At 32.1% G+C, this 26,339-nt stretch overlaps 2 protein-coding genes across 5 annotated transcripts; both read left to right on the plus strand.

Moving 5' to 3' along the window:
- Positions 1-14,536: 14,536 nt before the first annotated feature.
- LOC109184684 (transcription factor TGA2.1-like) lies at positions 14,537-21,235 on the plus strand. Of its 3 annotated transcripts, none has more exons than XM_019334706.1 (9): positions 14,537-14,814; positions 16,207-16,374; positions 17,690-17,755; positions 17,835-17,894; positions 18,725-18,802; positions 18,940-18,991; positions 19,866-20,137; positions 20,452-20,697; positions 20,787-21,235. In XM_019334706.1, exons 2-9 carry the CDS (start codon positions 16,309-16,311, stop codon positions 20,931-20,933), a joined length of 987 nt encoding a protein of 328 aa, XP_019190251.1. In that variant the 5' UTR covers positions 14,537-14,814; positions 16,207-16,308; the 3' UTR covers positions 20,934-21,235. The 3 variants fall into 3 exon arrangements, with proteins under 3 accessions (XP_019190251.1, XP_019190252.1, XP_019190254.1); XM_019334707.1 differs by having other exon boundaries at positions 16,256-16,374; XM_019334709.1 differs by having other exon boundaries at positions 16,262-16,374.
- Positions 21,236-22,194: 959 nt separating this feature from the next.
- LOC109184676 lies at positions 22,195-23,704 on the plus strand. Of its 2 annotated transcripts, none has more exons than XM_019334697.1 (3): positions 22,195-22,268; positions 23,104-23,376; positions 23,459-23,704. In XM_019334697.1, exons 1-3 carry the CDS (start codon positions 22,248-22,250, stop codon positions 23,501-23,503), a joined length of 339 nt encoding a protein of 112 aa, XP_019190242.1. In that variant the 5' UTR covers positions 22,195-22,247; the 3' UTR covers positions 23,504-23,704. The 2 variants fall into 2 exon arrangements, with proteins under 2 accessions (XP_019190242.1, XP_019190243.1); XM_019334698.1 differs by having other exon boundaries at positions 22,212-22,265.
- The last annotated feature ends 2,635 nt before the right edge of the window (positions 23,705-26,339 follow it).

Raw genomic sequence — 26,339 nt, forward strand, 5'->3', positions numbered from 1 at the left:
ATAATATAGATATAGATTACTAATATTCATGTAATTATTAGTTTAATTACTATATTAATTATTAGTCAATTATACTACTAATATATATGTAATTAATTTCTAAATTACCATAATAATTATTTGGTGATTGTATTAATATTGTGAAATTATATTTTTATATGTTAAGTATAAAAATATATATAGATATTAACATAAAATTACCATAATAATTTCATGAAAGAATGTAAATGGACATTAACATAAACTTATTATAATAATTTCTGGGTATTTAGGGGTAATTTTGTTATTCAATTTTAAGTTAAAGTTTCAGTTTTTTGAGGGCGCTTTTCCCCCGAAATAGATATGTTTAATTTTTTTTTTAAAAAAATAAAGTTCGTGCCTTTAGTTACTTCAATTTGAAATTTGATTTTGCTCGATTTTGGTGAATTTTCTATTGAAGTCTAGACTTCAATGGAAAATTCAGAGACAAAGTTGAAGATAAAAGGTAAAAAGATCATCAATTTCAATATATAGATCTATACAGTGAAATTATTGATGATTTTTTTTTTTTACCTTTTATCTCTTTATTACTCTTTTTTACGAATTAATTAATATTCTTATTAGTTTGGACGTGAAATTTGAATAGAAAGATTTTACTTTTATTTAATATATAGTATAGATAGATATAGTTTTTTATTTAAAAAATATCAATATAATAAAATATAAATATACTGTTCTATTTATATATCAGGATTGCAATAAATATTGATGTTTGATAAGAAATTAAGAATTACTGTTTGATAAAAATAAGTATTAATATAGATATTAAAATTTAAAGGTATAATAATTATTCGTATATACTTGAGTGTATATGTTTAAAATAATAAATTCAAATATTCAATTAAAATAACATATATAATAATAAATTCATAAAAAAAAAATACAAACACAACACCATAACAACATTATAAATATAAAACCGCAAATTAAATTATAAAGTCCAAAAAACATCCATATACATTTAATTATTTTTACATATATTTGGAATTTTGGTTAACTGTTCAATTAATTCGGTTAACCGATAGTTTCGAACCAAATTAATTGTTAACTGAAATTTTACAAATCATTTAACCATTAATTCACCAAAAATTTTTCACTTAAAGAACAGGTAACCAAAATTCTTCGATTTAATCGGTTAAATAAACTTTCATCAAAATTTGCATATCCCTATAAACAATAAATAAAAAAATTCAAATAAAATCAAACTATTTTAACATGACACGAATAATTAAATTCTATCTTATATTTGAAAATTTAAAAATAGTTCAAAAATTAATTTAAACACATATGATTACTAAACAATTATTAATCTAAATTAAATGTAAAATAATAATCTTTATCACATCCTATTTTTTAAAAAAGCACTTTGTATCACACCAAGACACAACCTAATCCTACCGATCTTCTCTACCACCCTTACACATCACCACGCTATGAGCCTCTTGCTTCTATCATCGTCACTCTCTGTGTCGAAACCTCTCCAGTTCCGTTTCTCCACCCTAGGCGTCTTCGGCTGTCTGCCCTCAGCGCTTTCAAGTTCGAAGCCCCTCCCATAGCATACCTGTGAGAAAATCCATTGAACATGTGGTGTGTTTGAACCGCCTTATTGTAAAATACATGTTTAGTACATGTTTTTATTACTCCAAAATACTTGAATGACCTATGTGCATTTATACTAAACAATAAATCACGTTTCTGGATATCGAAAAAACAACGACACTGAGAAAAGGATAACTTTATTTTAAATATTTTGTATTTTTCATTATGTATATGTACATATCAACAATGATAATAAAATGTTTCCAATAAAATATATGGATTTTTTTTGCAGGTTTTTAAGATTGAACATGATAAAAAGGTATAGAAGGATTGAATAAGTGATAGCTACCATTTTTAAAGTAAGTCTAGTTAATAATTGATTTAAAACTGTAAAATTAGATAGGCTTAGAATGGTACCTTTATTTGCATACATATGCTCCTTCTTCTTGCAACCTATGTTAACTGATCCCTTCTTCACGACTATTTGTACTGCATTATCACTTTTGGAACATGCTTATTTTGCTCGTAAAACCAAAGATCACATTAGTAAATGGTGCCATCATTAATATGGAGCATGTTTATTTTGCTAGCCATTTTCCCCTCTATGTTTTTTCTTTTCTTTCCTTTCCTTGCGTTTTCACCCCTCATTGGGGTAGTGAGATTTTAGTTGTTTTAACCTTATAATGAAACTTCAAAATACAAAATGACACCACATCACACAAAATTACATTCTCATAGCCTGCAAAATATAAAATACCTTTTATATTGGCTTTTGTCTTAGTTTCTCAAGTTCAGGTTGAACATCTTTTCGGGTTTTTGATGATTTAACCATTGGAATGAAACTTCAAAATAAAAAATGACACCACATCACACGAAATTACATTCTCATAGCCTGCAAAATATAAAATACCTTTGATATTGCCTTCTATCTTAGTTTCTCAAGTTCAGGTTGAACATCTTTTCGAGCTTTTGATAATTTAACCATTAGAACTCCTTCAGCAAACTTCAAATTTTTATTGAGAATCTCCATTAGTGAACAATAAGGAGAAATAGCAGAGAAGAATAGAAAACAATGGATGGTAGAATTGTTTTGGATTAGAAGAGTATTTATAGTGCAGAATAGGTGGTTGGTTATGGAACATTATTATTTGTAGAAATAAAGATGATTTTGCAAATTATGTGGCCGATTATAAAGAAATGTCCATGTACAATTGCGAAAATATCTTAAATATTCTTTTCCTTATACTGCGAAAATGTTCTTTTCCTTATACTGCGAATCCCTAATTTAATCCCTTCCTTTATTAATTATTATCCTAAATGATTCCTTATCTATATATATGTGCAGAAGATTCTACGGGGTCAAAGCAAACCACCAAAGGCAGACTTTTAAAAGGAAAACAACTACTAAAGTTAAAATTATATACGGAAGTAACGCTGGATTACATATATATGCATTAGGAGAATTTGGATTACATATACATGCATTTATGTTTAGGCATGAATAAAGGTAATAATAATATATTTGGTAAGCTTTGGTAAGTAAGCAAGTATACAATATTGAATATACATATATACACGTAAAAAATATATAATTTGGATGTTGTTACAAAAATGCCTCTAAATTTTGGGGGGAAAATTTGGCTCTTAGGATTTTATTTATATATATATATATATATATATATATATATATATATATATATATATATATAGATATATAGATATAGATTATTATTATTATTATTATTATTATTATTATTATTATTATTATTATTATTATTATTATTATTATTATTTTTGAAAAATCCTTGGTTATTTACTTACTTTACCTTTGCCTTTGTTGAGTTTTTAGTTTTTGAGTGATAATAAATTATATTATTATAATTACATATTTCAGTATATTAATAATAATAATAATAATAATAATAATAATAATAATAATAATAATAATAATAATAATAATAATAATAATAATAATAATAATAATAATAATCTTAATTATAATAAAGTCATATGGTCTTGTGAAAATTAAATGTTGATATTAATGGTTAAATGTTGGTATTAACAACATTTATTTTTTCCTACAAAAAAAAACATTTAATTTTCACAAGACCATATTGCTTTAAGAAGCATGCATGCACACCACACTTGCAATCCTAAAGTCCATAAGTTTGAAATTAATATATAGCATAGCTAGGCGGTTTAATATTTAAGATTGTTGATGTGCATATCGAGGACTACGGAGACAAAGATCGATGCGTTATTCGTGGATTCATCGGATATTATCCAACAATACTCTCCAACTTAATTGACGTGAAGTAGGCTTAGTAACATTAAGATTATATTCTCGAATTATTAGTTATCATCTTTTATTGATTACACACTTAATTCGATCGATAGTATTTGGAAGAAAAAATCAATGTTCGAACTAAGATTGTGATTGTTTGGTCTTTAAAGGTCAATTGTATGTTGCTACATCTAGAGTTAAAAATCTCAAAGGTCTAAAAATTTTGATCCCGGTGACTCTAAAATTGTAATTCAATTACTATTGTAGGTTACTAAGTTCTTAAAAATTGTATAAAAAAAATAAAAATTACTATTGTAGTTTACTAAGTTCTTAAAAATTTGTAATATTAAATACTATCTACTAAATTTTTAATATAGTTTAAGATTTGTAGTAATCACCCACCTTAAATATTATTTTAATTGTAAATATATTTATGTTCATAATTTTATCATAGGAATTCACACATAATAATTATTAAATAACAAAAATTTTATATATGAATAAACCTCATATAGAGTATATTTTTATAACGTATTTTCCGTGCACCGCACGGGAAAAATACTAGTAATAATAATAATAATAATAATAGTAGTAGGTGCTGCAAAAGCATCACCTTAGAGCATCCACATTTGTGCATATTATGGGAAGATTTCAGAATTAATTCTTCTCAATGGGGATAATAACAAATGTGGGGTGGGGATAATTGTGGAGATATTTATCTTGCAAAATTGGGGAGAATGGCAGAAAAAGAAGAAAGAGAAAGAAAAGAATTAACACGGGCGCGTCAGGCGCGCCTGACCCTTTAATTTTTTTTTTTATTTTTTTTTTTTTGTTTTTTTTTTATTTTTGATTTTGATTTTTTTGTTTTTTTTCCTCCCCTTCCCACATTCTCTCTCCTAATCACTCTTACATTATCTCTCAATTCTCCCCAACCATTGTGGATGCTCTTACGAGAGGTGTTGCTTTTAAGGTGCTTAATTAATTGCATCAATTATGTTTTTTATATAGGAAAAATTATATATTTGGTCCCTAAGTTATACCAAGTTCCGACTCAGTTCTTGAGTTATGATCGTATCTATTTTTACTTCCTCAGTTATGAACAAAATGATGCATTTGGTCCCGACCGTTAAAATTGATGAAAAAATTAAAAAAGAAAAAATTGCATCGTTGGTCCCTAAGTTATACCCAAGTTCCAACTCAGTTCCTGAGTTATGACCGTATCCATTTTTAGTCCATCAGTTATGAACGAAGTGGCGCATTTGGTCTCCGACTGTTAAAATTGACGAAAAATTAAAAAATATTTAAAATTTGAGGGTTAAAGTAAGAAATTCACATTTTATTCTCCTTCTTATATCAAAACCACTTTCACAACATTATTTTTTCACTTCTTAGCCTCTTATTTCAAGATTGTTCAATTCTAAAAGCATTTCAATAACTTTAGTATGACTTGTTAGGAACCTGGCTCTCGTATAACAAACTTAAGACTTAGCACAAACAAAGAAACACTCGATCATTGTCTTCAGACGTGTGAAACACACTATCCTATCAATTTTTAATTTTCTTTACTAAGCAACAAAGGTAATCAAACCAGAACTTTTGAGATACAAAATGATGTCAAATTTAGGATTGCTTTTATAAGAAATTCATCAACGAAATAACTTGAGATGACCCCGCTTTTATGAAAATAAAAATTAAATAAATTAGCCGGTCACTGGTGACTTTGGTCGGACAATTTAGCGGTAGGAATAATTTGTTATACAAATTGAATAGCCATGCACTTAATTTGAAAATGTTAATAGTCTGACCAAAATTGATACATGTGTTATAGTCGAGGGACTAAAAATGATATTTTCTCTTTTTAAAATGAGCGGGTCATTTTCATAAATATTACAAAATTTTGTTTATTTTCAATTGTTAGATCTACTAGATCAATGGTTTGGATTTATCCACAAGTTCTCAATTACATGGGCATAGTTCTCACTTGATATATATATATATATATATATATATATATATATATATATATATATATATATATATATATATATATATATATATATATATATATATATATATATATATATATATATATATATAGAGTGAAAGGTTCCCGTGCGGTTGAATGCTTCCCGTGCGGATGTGCGGTGGATTAATGTGCGTGAGATTTGTACTCAATGTGCGTGAGTGTTGTGCTTAATGTGTCTGAGATTTATACTTAATGTGCATGAATGTGTAAAATGCAGCAGAAAATATTGATGTCAGCTTCTTCCCCATCCCCAGTAGTCATTGCCCCCTCCCTGATGATGATGATGATGCGGAGGCGGACTATGGTGGTTAAGAATTATAGGAATAATACAACAGAAATCCACACTTAGCTACTGTGCAAATTTTACTGTGTGTGCGTCATCTATATAAACATTCAACTGCACTGAAGGTAGCTGATAATCCAGAATCCATGGCCAAATTGAAGGAAGAAGTAACAAGAAGCTTGGGCGTTAGTGTGCGTGAGTTTCTGTTTTGCTTCCTTCTGAGCTCGCAATTCTGAAATACTCACGCACATTAAGCACAAATCTCACGCACATTAAACACAATACTCAGGCACATTAAGTACAAAACTCACGCATATTAACATGACGCACATTAAGTACAAATGCACCTCATCCCTTCCATATATATATATATATATATATATATATATATATATATATATATATAGGATCAAATAAAAAGCTTTTACAGGTAAAAAATGCGCACAAATTCTGACCGTAGATGCAGTCCAAATCAATAGTCCAGATTGAATACTAATTAAAAAACGCGTGGTAGTATATTTGTAATTTTGATTAAGTTGGTCAAATTGTCTTTTGTATTCGAGTGTAGTTTTTTTTTTTCTTCGAGTGCACATTTTTCCTTCTTCGAAAGTGCATAATTTTCTTCTTCGAGTGCATCTGTTTTGTTTCAGTACTTAGTTTCTCCTTTAAGTGCACATCTGTGTGCCTTTGAGTGCAAAACTTTGGCCTTTAAGTGCACGTTTTTTAGTTTTCAAGTGCATGTTTTCCTTTCTAAGAGTGCATAATTAATTTTCCTTCGAATTTTCCCTTTTAGTGTCATTTTTTTCTCCCTTGCTTTCTAGTGATCACTAGTACAAAATTGGGAATGTGAGTTGCACTTTCTAAGACACCTTTACAATGGAGGTGTTGTGGATAGAAAATAGTAAAATTTTCCGAGGCACCAACTACGAAATGGTGCCTCAGAAATTATATTATTAAAATAATAATAGAGGATCGATCCTTTTTATGCCTTCAAGTGCTCAATTTAATGACTACAAGTGTATGTGTGTCTTACTATTGTGTAATTTAAATAATAATAAAAAAATACTTAGTATTCAAGTGAACCATTTTTTCCCTCAGTGCAAATTTTTTGCCTTCAAGTGCACCCTTTTATGCCTTCAAGTACACAATTCTGGACAGTATTTGTTATATTTTGTGCATTCTTTTCAATAACATATAACTAAATTTCTAATGAAATTTGTGAGATTTACAAACGATTTGTATGGGAATTAGTTTAATGACACTTAAGTTGAATAACCTCGCTTTTTGGTATTATAAATTGCATCAATTGCACATCTATTTACCTCCAAGTGTGATTTTTTTACCTTCAAATGCACATTTTTGTACACTCAAGTGCATGGTTTTGAGCTTTCAAGTACATATTTCGTATAGAATTTATTTTAAGAGATTCATTGATCATGGCTCACCGTATTTTTGCACCGAAAGTGACATGTGCACATCATCCTAAATACACACACAACCTCTCAAGTGGTGCATGCACTAGACGTTGCATCCAGCATGGACCAACATCATTCTTTTCTATTATTTTTTTCCCATTATATTATATGGTCCAACAAAAACCTTTGAAAACATCTCATCCCCAACATTCAAAAATTTCATTCTAAATTTTGCTTTGGAAAATAATCCCAAAAAAAAACCTTGGTTAGGGTTAGAGCATCCACAACAATGATTTTTTGGAGGGGTTTTAAAAAAAACTAGATTAGGAGTTTTATACGGGTGTGGGGTGAATTTTTTTTTTTTTTTTTTTTAAAGTTTTTTATCCTGCAAAGTTAAATTTTTTTGGGCTCTAGTTTTGTAGAAAATCACGTGCAAACAGCACATTTTGAACATTGTCGTGCACCAGTGTTGAAAAAATCGCTAGGCGCTCCTAGGGCGCATGATTTTTTTTTTCTTTTTTAAATCTAAAATTTTAAGACTTGAGAGTTATAAACTATTTAATAGTTAATACTAAAATATTTAATATTTAAGGATAAGGTGTCATTCCGCACCATGAACCAATTGCGATTCTGCATGCCGGACCCTTTGACCTTTCATAAGTGCTGATTCGATGCAGAAATCTTAAATATTTTTTTTTTCAATTAGTTTTTTTTGTAGGTTTCCCTGTAAACGTGATGACATGGAATCGGTCTTAATCTGACGTGGAGGCTATGTTTAACATTTCCGCCTAATTTGTAGAATTTACAGTGTATTCTCGTCTTCTCCCTTTCGCAAAGCGTATAGTCGACGACTCAATGCTCAACGTTTTCCGACGACGCAATCAGCCATTACCATTTCCTTCTACAAAGCACTGGTGTCCGATGAAGCAATCAGCGTACAAGATGTCATCATTCAAGCTAGGATTTTTTCCTTTTTTGGTTTTTTTTTTTTTTTTTTCCAGTATTTTGGTTATTGTAATTTTTTTTTTTTTTTTTTTTTTTTTTGGTTTAAAATTTTCAACTTTGGATTTATTATTATTGGATTGTTTGTCTAGGATGGAAATGGTTGTGGCTTCTTCCTTTTGAAGGATCACAGTGCAAGGAGGGGCGAAGGTGAGCATGAAGAACTAAAGAAGCTGGTGGTGTCTTTGAGGGGTAAAATAGAAAGTTTGAGAGAACTAATTGTAAATGCCTATGCTATGAAAAAAGAAAATGAATTGTTGAGGATAGTTCTCTTAGTTGTAATTGTGGTGCTTGTAGCAAAAATGTTAAGTTAGAAATTGTATTGGTTTAAGATTGTAATGAAAATTTGTCATTGCTCAGTTTCAGATTCTGGTTAGCACTTATTGTACAATTCTTGATAACAAAATCGGTTCAGTTTCAGTTTCCAGTTTGTATGTTCAATTTTTAGTGCAGCCAAAAGGCCTAAATTCTTGACAACAAAAATGACTAAGTATGTTGCAAAAAATGAGTAAGTAAAATGGCTAAGTATGTTGCCAAACAGGCATGCACATGCATAGCACAATTTCTATGCTCAACACATGGAATACTTCTTGTATGACATTAGATAAACCCTGCAAAATCAGACTTAATGTTAGCAACAAATTAAGTCTTATTAACATATTTAAAGAAGTATATAATTGAGTGTTGGCTTTACCTTTTGCTGATCACTCATCAATGTCCATTGAGTGTTGTCCACTATTTCCAGGTCTACCTTCAAAAGTTCCAGAAACCATCTCTATGAAGAGCTATTCTCAATCTCCACTACAGCCCAAGCTATTGGGTACATTTAATTATTCCCATCTATACCCACAGATGTGAGGATTTCACCATTCAATTTGCCTTTCAAAAAAAGCCACCCAGTCCAATAAACCTATTACAACCCTCTAAAAACCCCCATCTTCAAGGCATTAAAATATACATATATCCTCTCAACTACCAAAGGTGAAGTAAGAACAGTTCTAGTTGTTTTAATCTTCACAGTACTGCCTGGATTTGAATTCAAACACTATTGAGCATAATCCCTAAGCTTGTTGAACTGACTCTCATAACCTATATCCAACTTCTTTAGAATTTCAGTCACTGCCCTTCTACACATACTGACAGTCACATTAATGTTCATCTCATATTTAATGTCTCTACTCAACTCAGAGTACCCAATAGTTGGATTTGGCAAATTATTGTGTGGACCATGGCCCATACAATGTAATGTGGACCATAACAAAACGTACATTTTTAATATGCTAAATGTATATTATTTTTGTACTGAATGTACATTATACAATATAATGTACACTAAGAACAAAAATAATGTACATCCTTAAATATAATGTACATTATTTTTGTATTAAATGTACATTATTTTTATAATGAACGTACATTATTTTATAGTAGACAAAATATGGTCCACACAACTTGTGTGGACCATGGTCCATACAATAATGATTGGTTGGATTTTGCCTCACATTTTTTTTTTTCAAATTTCCATTCTAACCACTTTTGACTAACTATCCCTAATGTGAATTTAGTGTTGCATTTATTCTCCAACATAATTGCTTTAACTTGAAAACACTTGGTTCTTTCTTCCCACCCAACACTTATATGAAATGCACAGCCCTTTCCAAGACACCCAACCCTAACATACCTTAGCCTATTTTTTTTTTTTTTTTTTCAAAATAAATCTCTCTTTGTGTAAACAACATAACTTATCATAGCAAACGTGAATTGCACATTATTATCAAAGTACATACCTAATTCAAGAAAGGGTGAATCAGATTAAGGGTTGCACTTAGGGTACTTGTCATTGTACTTTGATTGAACCTCAACACCTTCCTCATTCTCTAAATCTGCATCAATTGTTGGTGGGTGGATCTTGTGAATCATAATACACTGAATCTCCCTCTTCATCTAAAGAATTTGTAGATGTTGGAGCATATTGTGGTATAGAGTTAGGATCTATTCTAACTTTTCTTTTGCTCTTCAGCCTTGTAGTTTACTGACTGAAATCTGAGTCATGCTCACTACCACTGCTTATATCAGTATCATGCTCACTGTAAAAGTCACTCCCAAATCCATAATCTTCACTCCCACCTTCCTCACCACCTAACTCTTGTTATGCCTTAACCCCTGCCCCCTTCATCACCACCTAACTCTTGTTATATCCCTTACTCACCATATAACTCTACCTCAGATGCAGCCCCCCTTCCTCACCTCCTAACTCTTGTTCTATCCCTTGCTCAAAATATAACACTGCCTCAGATGCAACCCCCTTCCTCACCTCCTAATTGACCCTCAACTTCATTCCCCGCACCTCAACTTGAACTCCACCCCGCCCCTTTCAGGCCCAGGTAAACATAAACCAACCACCTCAGACTCATTTTCCCCATATTCAACATAAATCTCACACCTTTTATTTTCACAAGCAATCTTAGCTAAGTGTAGACTACTAGCATAATCATTTAATAGTTTTAAAGTTGCAAAGGGTCCAGTGGTCAACTTATATAAGTCAGAGATGCTATTTTCCCATATCTTTGGTCTGCTATATACTTTACTAAGTGTGGATAACATATTAAATCAGGGTCCACAGTCACTACCTATGTCTCACCATTCAAATATTTCAACCTAGGCTTTTGCACGAAACTGCCACCATGATGAATAATTAATTCCACAGTTTCATTCATCCTGACAACAGAAATGCAATGCACATTTCAATATAAAAGCATTACCACACTTTATACAAACAGCAACCGCCATAAATAAGAGTAAAGAAATGCAGGACCACACTCACACCACATTCAAAGCATATTCACCGCATATTCGCATAAGAAAACAGTATAACATATACATTGTTCTACGTATACAGTTAGTTTAACATACCTTATTCGTCCTTCGCAAATATTGCCTACGAATGCCAGGCGTTTTTCCTTCGTCGTCTACTAGTAGTTGCGATGTATGGGATGCCGTCTGGGTGTCGTCGGGCTTAGGGATTTAGGGTTTGGGTGGTAGAGTGGGAGATTGGATGGTTTCATATTTCTATTGAGTCGCGACTTGGCCGGTTAGGGTGAGCAAATTCGATTTAGGGTTAGAGAATCAGGTTTCAATTTGGGTTTAAACCAGACAAGTGATGAATTGGTTGTCACCTCTACAACTTAAAACACGTCAATAGCAAACCACGTCCACATTAGCAACTCATTACCTAGAACTTGAATGCTACCTGTAAAAAAAACTAATTGTAAAAAAAATTATGGTATGTGTATTGAATCAGCACTTATGAAAGGTCAGGGTGGGGCATGAAAAATCACAATTGGTTCTTGGTGCGGAATGACACTTGAGCCAATATTTAATATTTAATATAATCTAAATTGTAATATCTATCCAAGCATCGATTATAATTGAGCATCCATTTAGTTTCCACTCCCCTTCATGTACCTTCAAAGATTCTCGGCGACCAGCTAGCAACGAGCAACGACGTGTGAGTGGTGCGATGACAGGCAGTGAATAGAGGAGTAATTAATAATTTTGATTTTTTGTACATTTTTTTTATTTGCGATCAATTTGAACAATTTAGGGTTATTTCGCTCTAAACGACATCATTTTAAGCAAAATAACCCATTAAAAAAATGAAACACTAGCTTATCAACTGACTAGGCGGGCGTCTAGGTGGCCGGCTGCCTAAAACACCAATTACGATGAAAATCTAGGCGACCGACTGGCCTAGTGCCTAGGCGCCCACTACACCAAATATAGCATTTAGCGCGCGTTTTTTTTTAATGTTTAGCGGCCTACTGCGTTTTTCGTCAGTTCTCCAACCTTGTCTAAATAGTGTGTCGCGAAGGTTTTAGCGGCGGTTTTTTACAACCGCGAGAATTAGTCCGTCAATCATTTAGCGGTTTGTACTACGTTTAGCGATGGTTCAAGAACCGCCGCGAAAAATCAATCATTTTTGTTTACATTTAGCGACATTTATATAACCGCCAGATACATTTTATTTAATTTTACCATAAATATTAGCTGCGGTTTTAAAACCGCCGCTAAAATATATTTTATTTTTTATAATAAATATTAGCGGCGGTTATCAAACCGCCGCTAAAATAGATTTTTATTTTTAAAAATTATTTTCTTATTTAATAATTTAATAATTGTGACATTTTTGAACTGCCACTAAATTTTTCATTTTATTTTTTATGATCCTCATTAAATTATTTTAAATTTGTATTGCAACCACAAACAAATTCGTATATACATTCAATTAAAAAAAAAAAAATCAATTGTTGGAGATGGGATATTGACCAACAAAAATAGGGTCAGTAGGGGGATAGCAGCCGATGATAAGTGCTGGGTTTGTGCACAACTAGTGGAAAATATTGATCATGTTTTGCGCAGCTGCCTAAAGGCTAAGGAGATTTGGAACAATTTGTTACCTACACTCAGCCGTAGTATCAACTCTCTCCCATTTCAGGACTGGTTTGTTAAAGGCATAGCACGAAGACATGATGATAGAAGTCCCTTGGATAGCAGCGTTCTGTTTGCCACCACATTGTGGTGGATTTAGAGATGGAGAAACGATGCTATATTTGCCAATACAGTGCTACCTACTTCTGTGAAGATTTCTTGGATTAAAATACAAGTAGAACAAAACATTAAAGCCTATGCAAGAGCAAAGGGTGAGCACAACCTGAATGATTATGCCTGGAAGCAGCTGTCTTGGAATAAACCGCAAAATGGCTTCGTTAAAATTAATGTTGATGGTGCTGCCAACCAAAGCGCATCTCAAGCTAGTGGAGGTGGCTTAATACGAGATGATACTGGTTCTTGGAAACATGGCTTTGCTTATAATATAGGATGCTGCTCTCCCTTAGTAGCCGAGGCTTGGGCCATGCTCAAAGGTATTCAACTGGCAGCATGGATGGGCTTTAACAAATTAAGTAATCTTTGAAACAGATTCTAGCCAAATCGCAAGCTTCATTAACTGCGATACGCCCTCTACATCAGTGGCCAAAAACATTCTCCTTGCTTGTAGAAAAGAACCGCGATCCTTTGAATCATGGAAGGTCGAGGCGGTTTGTCGAGAGTAGAATGGTGCAGCTAACTTCATGGCAGGATTAGCAACAAGGCTGCCCAGAGGGTTCCACTACTTTGCTAGGCCACCGGATGAAATTCAAAGAAATTAGATGATGATTGTTGTGGTTTTCCCCATTGGCGTGCTGTAAATAATTGTATCTAAACTTCTTGGGTATCCCCCTCCTTATGAAATAAAAAAATCAATTGTAACAAATATTTGTCAATTATTCCTTCTTGGCTGAACCCATTCGGGACTAGATCAACCAACAACTATGAAGCAATACTTTCTAATATAGAAATAACTAAAGGAGTTCTAACTGCCAATTATTCCTTCTTGGCTGAACCCAATGGGCAAGTAAGAGGAGTGTTTCTCTGGAACTTTTTCCGATAGTATACGCTGGAGGAGCTAAGAAACAGGGACTAAGGTACAGATTTTCCACATCTGTTGATACGGTATTGGTCATGCTCTGAACACATTTTTACAATATCATCAGGCACTACACGCGCTAACTAGGCATATAAAAAGTTTTTTATCAAAATTTTTATTTTCTTTTATTTTATTTTTCTCTCCTATTATTTATTTGATCGGACAAAAACCCCCCAAAAATCATGTTTTAGTCTATTGACTAAAACAAAATTTTCATACTTGTCAGTGTATCCACAGAAATAACCAAAACCTTATCTAAAAATTGCACACGTATTTCTCTGAAAATGTAATTCGTACCTTACCTTTTTCCAAAAAAAAAAAAAAAAAAAAAAAATCTTATCTAAAAATTGCACACGTATTTCTCTGAAAATGTAATTCGTAGCGTTTGACTTTTAAAACTCCGTACCCAAAAAGTACGTACCTCTGCGGCTATGCGTATCTCAAAAGTCAAATTTAGCAATCAAGACATCGAACGCGACCAAGTAGACTACGTCACTCGTGACGTAGGTTTCCCCCATTTTTCAGCTCTCCGTCGTCGTTTGTCTTCGCCGAGCCAGGGGATTTTACCTGTTCTGAAGTCACACCGACGGCGGTTCTTCAGCCCTTGATCGATTTCACTGCTTTACTGAGCAACACCGCTCGAGGAAATTTAAAAAAAAAAACAAGTCAAAAAACCGGCCAACAAAAGGGAAAATCTCCAAGGTATTAATTTTTTTTTTGATGATTACTTGATTTCTTTGAATTGTTTTGTGTTAGGAGTTTGATTATAGTTTTGATTCGATTTATCGATCTGTGGAATACTTTAAGATGATATGCAAATGATTGCTTGATTTTTATTGACCTTTACTAATGCGAGAGGGTCTATTTTATTTTATTTTATAATTTTATAATGATGCCGAGAATAGGAATAGGTCGAGCTAAGAAATTCTTCGTGCTAGGGCTCAGAGTTTGAGCAAGAGATGGTTTATGTCTGTATCTATGCTCTTAAGTAATAATCCTGCTTTTGAAGATTATTACTGAGCAACTTTTTGGTTATACACTTCGATCTAATGATTTGTTTTGTTGATTGGTCTGATTGTAGATCCCTTTATGGCTTAATTCTACCTAAAAAACATGAGCTCCTATGGAAATTAAGTTGCCTGACTGTGTTATGTTAATGATTACTGTGAATGGGTTTTGTTTTTTTAATCAAGGTGCTTACAGAAAAGAAAATTTTGTTTTGATCTTGAGAGTTGGTTCAAAAGTTCCAGCATAAAAATCAGTCTTTGTTTTGGGAACTTAAGAAAACTTTTTCTGTTCCATGCCCGATTCTGTAATAATATGAAGTAGGACTATTATTTGGAACTTATACAGAGTTGGAAGATTCATAGTAATTTTATACTAGAGTATTATTTAGTCTAACCAAGTATTGATCTTATCTTTGGTAGTTTTGAATATTTGACTCACTGTCAATAAAATACTTTAATCTTGTAATTTTAACATTGAAGTACGTTTTATTAGATGCTTATCAGTAAGTGGCAATCTTTAGCCAATAGAATGGTCTTTGACATTTAGAATAAACTAATGACTCCAATCAGTATTGGATATGATTAATGGGAAGTTAATCTTGATGTAATGTGTGACATCACAATTTTTTTCATTCACATTCTCATTTATCTCTATGCTGTCATGGAGATTTGTGTGGTAGAAATGCATTTTAAGGAACAGAAGTTCCGTAATTTCAGTACTTTTATAAGTATCTTTTGAAATTCTCAACTCTTTATGTGTTTGTTGGAATCTTAAATTTAGAATTCTAGAGTAAGTGAGCACATCTTATTAGTGAAAACAAATTGCTTGTCATGGGGAATATCTCCAAAGTTACAGTACTTGCAATAAATATCATTTTTATGATGCTTACCTCTACAGTAGAAATGATTAACACTGAGTGAACCTAGTGTTGTATCTTGAAAGACAATTTTAATTTGGTCTTCTTTTTTTGCCGTTGGGTGTGTTGGGGTTTAGGGAAGAGGGCGGGAAACAGTAGTGATCTTTCTTATTCCTCTTTCCATCTTTGCTCACGGTGTCTTTTGATGTTTGTTCATGTTGCATTTGCAGAGTTCTCATATCTGCAAATCCATATATATTGATTTTGTGGTCTGGTTAGCTGCAGAAGGCAAGTCAAGTTCCCCACCTGAAGTGATCATTCAATAGCCCATAATGACAGACATCAGTCCTATGACGGATACATCAACTGATGCAGATACTGAAGATAAAAACTCTAGGGTAATCAAAATGCTCTCAACTACTTCATCTCAATTTTCCTAGTGTTAGTACTCTTTAACTCTTTTGGGGATGTTCCATCTCTATTGATTGACACTTAACAATGTGCACATTGTTGCCCAGTCCTCCTAAAGTTTCTTTGTTTTTCCCTTTAGGGTGTGTTTGGAAACCCGGAAAATGATTTCTGGCAATCATTTTTTGGGTTTCCAGTGTTTGGATGTGCCTAGAAAATCAAGTCAACGAAAATCATTTTCCGTTGACTTTGGAAAACATGCTTGTTTTGGAAGAAAATAACTTCCCCTTTTTTTTAGGGAAGTCATTTTCCAACTTTTACACCACCACCACTACCACCCCACCACCTCACTACCACCATCACCATCGCCGCTGCTGCAACCGCCGCCACCACCACCAGTTATTATTATTATTATTATTATTATTATTATTATTATTATTATTATTATTATATAACAAATAACACCATTACCACTACCACTACACCACCACCATCATTACCATCACCAACACCACCACCACCACTGCACCACACTACCACCACTGCACCACACTACCACCACTACTATACCACTTATTATAATTATTATTGTTGTTGTTGTTGTTGTTGTTTTTTGTTGTTGTTGTTGTTGTTATCATTATTATTATATAACAAATAACACCACTACCACTACCACTACACCACCACTACTACCATCACCACCACACTACCACCACCACCACCACCACTACTATACCACTTATTATTATTATTATTATTATTATTATTATTATTATTATTATTATTATTATTATTATTGTTGTTGTTGTTGTTGTTGTTGTTGTTGATGTTGTTGTTGTTGTTATTTTGAATTACAAGACTTTGGTTAGTTATTTTAATAACTCATTAATTATTTTTTATTATATTTAAAATTGTTATTATATTATTATATATTATTATACATGTTATATTCTAAATAAAATAATTAAAATGTTTAATTATACAATTATACTCATTTTCCAGAAAATGAACAAAATACACCAAGACAGTTTTTCAGAATGCAACCAAATACTAGAAAGGAAAATGTTTTCTGGAAAATGACTCATTTTCCAAAAACCATTTTCCATAAGTCATTTTCCTGTTTTCCAAACGACCCGGGTCAATTAACTGCCTCTTAACTACCTTGCACTTTTTCTATGCCTTGATCATATATTAAAGATAATGATATGTGGCTGAGGAATCTTTCCCATTTCCCTTCTAGTTGGTCTAGATGTTCTTTCCTTTGTTTGAAGGTAATTGTTACCAATTTATTTATGCTGATTACAGTTTCCAAGTGATCAATCTCTAGGCACTGTGGCTTCCAATGGCAGTGACAAGACAAGAGATCAAAAGGTCTACAACTTTTCAATATGAACAAGTTGTTTGAAAAATATGCAGAGATGATAATCTCCAATACTCTTCATGTGTGCAGACACTCCGCAGACTTGCTCAAAATCGCGAAGCTGCCAGGAAGAGCCGTTTAAGAAAAAAGGTAGCTTCCTCTCTATTTAATTGTCATCTTTTTTCTTCTTTTTTTAAAATACATTCCAATATATTACCCGTTTGGTTCGTGGAAAATAACTGAGGAATGCAATGTAAATTCCATGGAAAAAACAAATTTTGGAAAGATTGATTCCATTGTTTGGTTAGGGGAAAAGAAATTACTGGGAATATTTTTGGTTGGTTGGGTTTAGAATTGTAAGGAATAATGAGTATAAAGACCAATAGTTTTAGGATTTTGTTTTAGGGTTTTTTAGGCTCTAATACCATGTGAAAGAATAAAAGGGATTCTTGTATTCAGTGTAAAGAGCTGTACAGAGATCTACTATTTATACAGGTATATTAACTATTAACCTAATGGACCCATTCCTAAAAGAGCATAGGGTTTCAACAGAAGCTAGTACTTTAAACAACCTGATAAGATTAAAATAGCTTCCCAGTTAATTGCTGTTCCAATTTCTACATGGTATGGGATTTTCATTCTGCATTTGAAGTTGGCAAAGCTATCTGGTCTATTTATCTCCTACATTCAAGTGGCTTTTGCCCACAGCCCCAAGTTGCCTCCAAAAGAATCAAATTAAAATATCCAGACCTAAGTAAAGTTGAGATCAAGGCTTACTTGAGTATTGGAGTTTGTCCTCTGTGTTCACATGAATTTTCTTGATACTGGTTTCAAATTTAAAGAAAATTAACCCTTGAGGTGGGCATTTGTACTATATATATGTTTCTCAATTGGCTTTATTGTAATAATCTTTATCTCAAATGATGATGATGTGTGAAATTTTAACTCTTCATTGTTTTCCTGTGCCGTTGCTGCTGTAGGCATATGTCCAACAGTTAGAGAACAGCAGAATGAAGCTGTCACAAATTGAGCAGGAGCTCCAGCGAGCTCGACAACAGGTTTTTTTCTGAGCAGTTAATTTGGAGTTGTTACTTAGTGTTAAACTATAAGAACATGATGATGATGCTAAATTGCAGCATTACTAGTCTTTGTAACTGAACAGTTTAATTTATGAAGCATTCATTTTTCATTGAAGGGCATATTTATTTCAAGTTCAGGAGATCACTCGCAATCCATGAGTGGAAATGGTATGCATTTGTGCTTTTGAATCATGACATTAGGCTTCTCATTTTATGTTTAAAATTCTGATTTCCCTATAAAGTGCACATTAATGTAAATTATTGCTTGTTAATGCAAGGTAAATCAAATGTTTTTTTGTAGAATTGCTGAAGATCTCACAAGATGATGCAATAATAGAGACATAATATTATCCTTTTCTAAATTACTGTATTATCTGATATACTTTGGTCAAAGAGCAAAGACAATCTTTGCCTGATATGGCTAAACATAGATTGAGCATGCAAACTCCAAGTTTAAGGATGAAACTAATTATTAACGAGCGTAGGAAGTCCAAATTATGTAGTCACACACAAATCACAACACCTTATATGCTATGTTACAAACTATGTTTTGTATCTATTTGGAACTCTATGTATGATATGCGCTATTATTAAGACATGATGGTCCTGGCTGTCCAGGATCAGCAAGTTGTGCTGAAATTCAGAGTTGAATTGTTGGAGATCTAAAAGTAAATTCATATGAAAAGAGGAAAGGAGTGCACAGAAAGAGGAATATAGATCATCTATGCAGTGCAGAATATATAACATTATAACATAAGAAAAGGTCTGTGTACAGCAGTTGGTCAAATATTTGGAAATCTACATTATAAGATGCTTGTATTTGAAATACAAGGATTTTAGACCTTTGTTGTGTTTTGGGTGTAAACTAGAGTTTAGTGAAAGCATGGAAGGGTTCATGGTAACTCCTTGTGAACTTAACTTCTGTTTGGGCACCATGTTGTGTGATAAAAAGGTCTATATTTGAACCCTTTTACAACTCATTTACAACCCATTTTATGGTATCTATTTTGAATTCATGTTACATAAACTCTTATTATTCTAGGAGCCATGGCATTCGATGTAGAATATTCACGTTGGGTGGATGAGCAAAATAAACGTATCAATGAGCTAAGAGGAGCTGTTAATTCTCATGCTGGTGATGGTGAACTTCGCATTATTGTGGATAGCATCTTGGCACACTATGATGACATTTTCAGGATAAAAGCAGATGCAGCAAAAGCTGATGTCTTCCATATCTTATCAGGCATGTGGAAAACTCCGGCTGAAAGATGCTTCCTATGGCTGGGTGGATTTCGTTCATCTGAACTCCTTAAGGTATGGGCCACTTTTTATTTCCTTCTCTAAAATGATTGCACAATGTTAGTAAAGGCAGTCTTTTGCTCTTCTTCAATGGACATGTGACTTTCTAGGAATTCTTTTCTATAAAGTTAGTGTAGATTTTAGTAACTTATGTGGGAATCTTATAGCCACTGAACCTACTTAAGACATTTTTTGTTCACTGAATTGCAAGCAACATTGTAATTGTGTTGCATGTTGCATTTTTCTTGAACAATACTTGCGATGCAACTTTTATCTGTTTTCTTTTTATTTATCAACTAGTTTCTAGATTCTGACACGGGTTTTTGTAGTTGCTTATAAACCATTTGGAGCCTTTAACCGAACAGCAGTTATTGGCCATCAACAACTTGCAAGAGACATCTCAACAGGCTGAAGATGCATTGTCCCAGGGAATGGAGGCATTGCAGCAATCCTTGGCTGAGACGCTGATCGGGACTCTCGGCTCTTCAAGCTCATCAGGAAATGTTGCGAATTATATGGGTCAAATGGCCATGGCAATGGGGAAGGTTGGAGCTCTCGAGGGGTTTATATGCCAGGTGTTCAATCATTGTTTTCACTCGTTTAATACACGCCTATTTATTTCAATTTACAGCAATAGGGTTGGATGATAAGATGTTGATTTCAGGCTGATAAGCTGCGGCAGTCGACATTGCAACAACTGCATAAAATATTGACTACTCGCCAATCAGCCCGCGCTCTTCTCGCCATCAACGACTACTTCTCACGCCTTCGAGCACTAAGTTCTCTCTGGCTCGCTCGTCCTAGGGAGTAACTAAATTCCTTTACGCAACACACAATGAAGATTCATAGGGGCACTTGTATATGAGAATTGTCTGCCTAGAAGTTGTGGTCTTGCTTGATCCCTCCAGTTTTGTGACACCATTATAGCTAACTTGTTCATGTTGTACGGTTTATACTTCTTGTTTATCCGATGTTGTCTGAACATTAGTGCTACAGTTGCTAATTTGTAATATAGATAGATGTGATGTGGCTGGTGAATTGTTATATGTAATCTTTAGCATATCTAACAGTAACAGTGATGCATAATGGAAATGCTACAATGTTGTTGACCTCATGTGTGAAGTGTAATACAATTCTTTTGTGTGTGTGTGTGGGTGGGTGGGTAACATTATTTCCGGTATTTTGTAATTAAATTAAGTTTTGATTAATTTAGAGTCAGATTACTACGGAGTATTAAAGTTCATAGAATGATTAGTTATCTATTGTTGAAACTCATTTGAGGATAAGTTTCCGGCCTAGTCGTAATACGGTGGATCATGGTCCGAAAACGGCAATCCTTATATTTTAACAAATTTTGTATTTTTTTGTATTCAAAGCAAAATGAAACTACATTGTATCTAAAATAAAATTGAATAACTTGTCTCGTATATTGTGAATAAAGCTGTGATAGAATTGAAATAATGTTTTAGTTGTGTTGAAATAAAATGAAATTGAATAACATGTCTCACATATTTAGGTGTATATTGTCAAATAAAACTATAGTTGAATTTAAATGATATTTTAGTTTTGTTGAAATTAAACTACAGTATGTATAAAAAGAATCTGAATAACATATCCCACATATTGAGTGTATATTGTCAAATGAAACTGCAGTCATATCAAAATAATATTTTAGTTGTGTTGTAATGAAACCACAGTGTATATAAAATGAAACTGAATAACAGTTTCAAATATTTGAGTGTATATTGTCTCATGAAATCGTAATTGAATTATAATTATAATATAGTAGTGTTATAATAAGACTACGTACGGTGTGTATAAAATAAAATTCAATAATAGGTCTCACTATAATAAGACTATTGTATATATTAAGTCTGTTAATCAAGAGATCTAATTGTGCTATTTTTTTTTTTAAGGTGTAAATTTAACCTCTCTTTTTTTTTTTTTTTAATGCAAAATGAAATCTCATTGAAATTTAACATGTGGTAAACTAATTAATTATTTAGAGATCCATAAAAAAAGGGAGAGTGGGGGGTATAAATATGGGTGAGAAACACATATATAGGTGAGAAGAGGATTTCATCCCTAACCATTCTCCTATCCTCCATCTCCACCGTACCCCGCCATGGATGTCCATAGGGAGGAGGTAAGCAACACCAAGCTGTATTCTTTTTTATTTATTTTTCTTTATTTCTGATCCTCTATTATTATTTTTTTTAAAAAAAAATTAAAGATCAGTTTTATAGTTATATACATTCATGATGATTTCGATCGATAATGCTAATGATTAATGTGTTTTGATGTTTCATTTATTTGATAATAATTGTTTGAATGTAATTGATTATCATTTCATGTTTAATTTTGCAGCTCCTGCATATATGCATGCGGATCAATCTTAAATATATGCACACACTTTTTTTAAGTAATAATCAATCATGGATTAATATTTTTTTTTCTCATAACTATTAAACTCCTAAATATTACTCTGACCTGTACAGTTTTTGTTAAAAATATTACATTTTTTCTTATAATAACAAACAATTTATTCTTAATTAGTATTACATTTTCTTGCATAAGTATTACTAATTCACCATTGACAGAAGTTATTTCTAATTCAACTTTTCATAATGTTAAGTTTATTAGTATTATTATATAAAATGCATATATTTAGAAACTAAATTAAAAATACTATTAAACAAAAAAAATTAAAAATATTAAAAAAAATAAAAAGAAAAGAATTAATTTGTAAATCTGGACGGAAAGCGCGTAGGCGCCGCGTCCTTCACAATGATACCAAATCGAAGCATGTGCTCCATCTCAACTAAAAGCTTAAGCTGCATTTTATGCTCAATAGTCACAATTATAAGATGGTCTCACAAAAGCTTTATATATTACATATGCCTACATATATACATATATTGGATTGCATTGCATATTATATTTTTGATTGATTAGTAGTAAAAAAGAATGAATGAATACAGAGGCCTCGGAGGTCATCAGTGCCACAATTTGGGGGATGGGATCAGAAGAAAGGAGGCGGCGAGGAGTGTACAAATTACACACTAGTTTTTACGCAAGCCAGAGAGGACAGGAAGCAACACAAGAGCGAATTACCCACTCACCCACCCCCTCCCCCTCCCCCTCATATTTCCGCCTTCTCAGCCCCGCCTCCCCACTATAAACAACAACATTATCAACCTCATCATCATCAGAACACTACTTTTGCCGCCATTTCTGAGGATGCTTCTCTTAAGGTTCTCTCTCTCTTTCTCTCTCTCTCTCTCTCTCTCTATAGGTCCATTATATTACTGAAGTTGTTTTGTTTTGTTTGTGCAGAGGAAAAAGTGGTTTCTTTCCTACTTTAGCTGTTTTAGAGGGTGATTAATGTAATGTACATCCCAACCTGGAAGGAAATGGATAACATGTATGTATATCATCTATGACATGATCACAGATGTTCAAAATGCTTTGTAATCGGTAGAGATCACATCGAGCTGTATTGTATGCAGTTTTTATAATATAACATGAAATTGGAGTTAATTTCACAAGATGTCCTTTGTCTTTTGACTATTATTTTTTGGACACTTTTAGTCCTTACTTTTCTTATTTTTAGTAAGGGTATTTTTGTCTATATATATATATATATATATATATATATACTAGTATGTGCACCCGTGCGATGCACGATCATATAATTAAGCAATATAACGTAATAATAATAATTAAAAAATGAAGAAAAAATGATATTTAGCAAATTGTATTACACATTAATGAAAACTTCTCACTGAATGGCATTTTTAGTCGTATTTTAAGTATATTTTTTTTCTATCTTTAACCCATTACACAAAATTCTGTACCAAATTTTATTTCTTCACTAAAATAATTTGTTTTTCTTTACATAAATTAAGACTTTGTAATATAACTTTAAATAATTTAATATACAATTTAATTATAATGTAAAATATTATTTTATTTCGTATACCAGATTTTACACCAAAAGAAATATTATTCGTATGTTTTTACAGCTAATTTTTCATCTCCAACCCATTACATCAATATTATTTTATAATATTAAATTAACAAATATAGTACTTAATATAATAAATTCTTAGCATAAGCTTTATTTCTTTCATTTTTTTTTTCTAAATAATCTAGCCCAAAACTAACGCATTAATGTAGCCTATAACTCTAACCCAATAAAACCAATAATAAAATATTTTCTCTTAACCCTAAGACCATCTCTAACCCTCTGCACCAATTTCTACAACAGATTTTACACACAAAAAATAAAAAAATAAAAAATTCTCAGTATATTTTTACACTAAAACTCTCTCTCCTACCCATTACACAAAATTTTATTTCTTCACTGAAATAATTTATTTTATCATAAATTAAGACTTTGTATTATAACTTCAAATATTTTAATATAAAATATAACTGTAATGTAAATATTATTCTATTCCACAATAATAAATCATTGAACATCCATTACACCCATTACATTTAATTAAAATAGAGATGCAGTGCCTTTGAAGATTATTACCTCTTCATTAAATAGCTAAATAATTAAATGTAATTTGCTTAACGATTACACAATTGTATTTTTTGTTCTAAATTCTTTTTTCTAATTTACTTGTGCATTTAGTAATTCTATAACTCTAATTCATAAACAAAAACCCTTTATTTGTTTACAAAATAATTAAACTTTATTATCAATCTTAAATATTATTCAAATATAAAAAACACATTTAAGAATATTATATATAAATGCAAATGAAATATGAAATATTTAATTTCATGATTCAGAAATCAAAACCTGGTTGTTAAAGAAAATATCAGATTCACCTGAAATGCTAAGCCAATAACAATACAAAGAACATAATCAGATAACCCATTATGCTCTCAGCCCAACATCCAAGTCCGCTAACCCAACTGTAAAACATGACCCACAGACCCTAGGTTACATAACTTAGACGATTAAGCTTCCTTCCTCTCTGCTGCGCTTGTCCTTCTCGATGTTTCTTCAACCTTCTCTGTTACCGGCATGTTCTGCTTACAATAAAAGCGACACCGTCAATTTTTATCATTCGCACATCCAATCAATCCACGGCTAAAGAGCTGTTCAGATATACTCACCGCAACTTTTGGCAGTTGTGGGTTCATTTCTTCTCCAGATGCCGATCTGAAAAAACTTCCGACCGAGAGCATCTCTGTGGCTTCTATGAACATATTGTGTAAACTGCACTGCCTGGCTACCCCGTCTTCGTCATCTGTGAGTATATTTATTTCTATTTTGTATATGTATTTGTAAGCATATTTAGGGTTTTTCCATTGATTATGTTCTACGAATCTAATTATTTTCCACTAATATACAAATCAATGTAAAGTTAGTGTTAGATCCAAATCTTGTTAGGGTGCATAGATACATAGATTCTGCGGTTTATACTATCTACAAATTCGAATTACAATGCTTTGATTTTTTTTCTTTGTTGCATTTAGTGTTCATATATTATGGAATACTCTGAACATGTTTTCCTAATACAGTTTTAGTATATACATTTGTTTTTCTTCAAAACTTATTTCATATAAAATTTGAGATAAAAAGGTACATTTGAAATATGCACAGGAAATTCAATACATTTCTTACTTTTTTTCAAACTAAATAATCCATTCATGCCCTCCCTAAGTGTAAAAAAAATCTTAATTAGTATATGAATGAAATAAACTGAAAATTTTATAAACAACATCAATATGGTAGGATTATAGTATTACCATGTCTGATTCATCATTTCCACATTGCTCTATCATTTTCGAAATAGGATACCTTTCTTGATCAACATCAGGTGTAGAATGATTTCACTCATTCACTCAACATCAACATGTTTGTTGCTTCCTTTCCATCTATTTTGAGTTCCTGCATTCCAGTGAACTACCTGGATAGATTTCCGACTATTTTATATAAACATGAAAAAATACAAAGAAAAACAAAAACAAAGAAATAACATGGATATAATAGAAGATTAAAAAACAGTTTTTACCAAATCATGACATGTTATTTTTACCAGAATTTTTTTGTTTTTGCTTTGTGTATTTGCAAGTGGTTCGAATGGGATAGATTTTGAATTTGGGATTGCAGATCCCTATCAAGGGAGGTTTATATAGATGCTGAATAGTGTCTTTCAAAATTGAAGACTTTCTTAGAATTATGAAGGCTGCA

The sequence above is a fragment of the Ipomoea nil genome, unplaced genomic scaffold (assembly GCF_001879475.1).
Source record: "Ipomoea nil cultivar Tokyo-kokei standard unplaced genomic scaffold, Asagao_1.1 scaffold1280, whole genome shotgun sequence".
In the NCBI taxonomy this organism is placed as follows: Eukaryota; Viridiplantae; Streptophyta; class Magnoliopsida; order Solanales; family Convolvulaceae; genus Ipomoea; species Ipomoea nil.

Coding starts and splice junctions, on each gene's coding strand:
- LOC109184676 (XM_019334697.1), top strand. CDS start 22,248: ATGGATGTCCATAGGGAGGAG. Junction 22,269..23,103: donor TGGATGTCCATAGGGAGGAG/GTAAGCAACACC, acceptor GAATGAATACAG/AGGCCTCGGAGGTCATCAGT. Junction 23,377..23,458: donor CTGAGGATGCTTCTCTTAAG/GTTCTCTCTCTC, acceptor TTGTTTGTGCAG/AGGAAAAAGTGGTTTCTTTC.
- LOC109184684 (XM_019334706.1), top strand. CDS start 16,309: ATGACAGACATCAGTCCTATGACGGATACATCAACTGATGCAGATACT. Junction 18,803..18,939: donor TCCAGCGAGCTCGACAACAG/GTTTTTTTCTGA, acceptor TTTTCATTGAAG/GGCATATTTATTTCAAGTTC. Junction 18,992..19,865: donor GCAATCCATGAGTGGAAATG/GTATGCATTTGT, acceptor TTATTATTCTAG/GAGCCATGGCATTCGATGTA.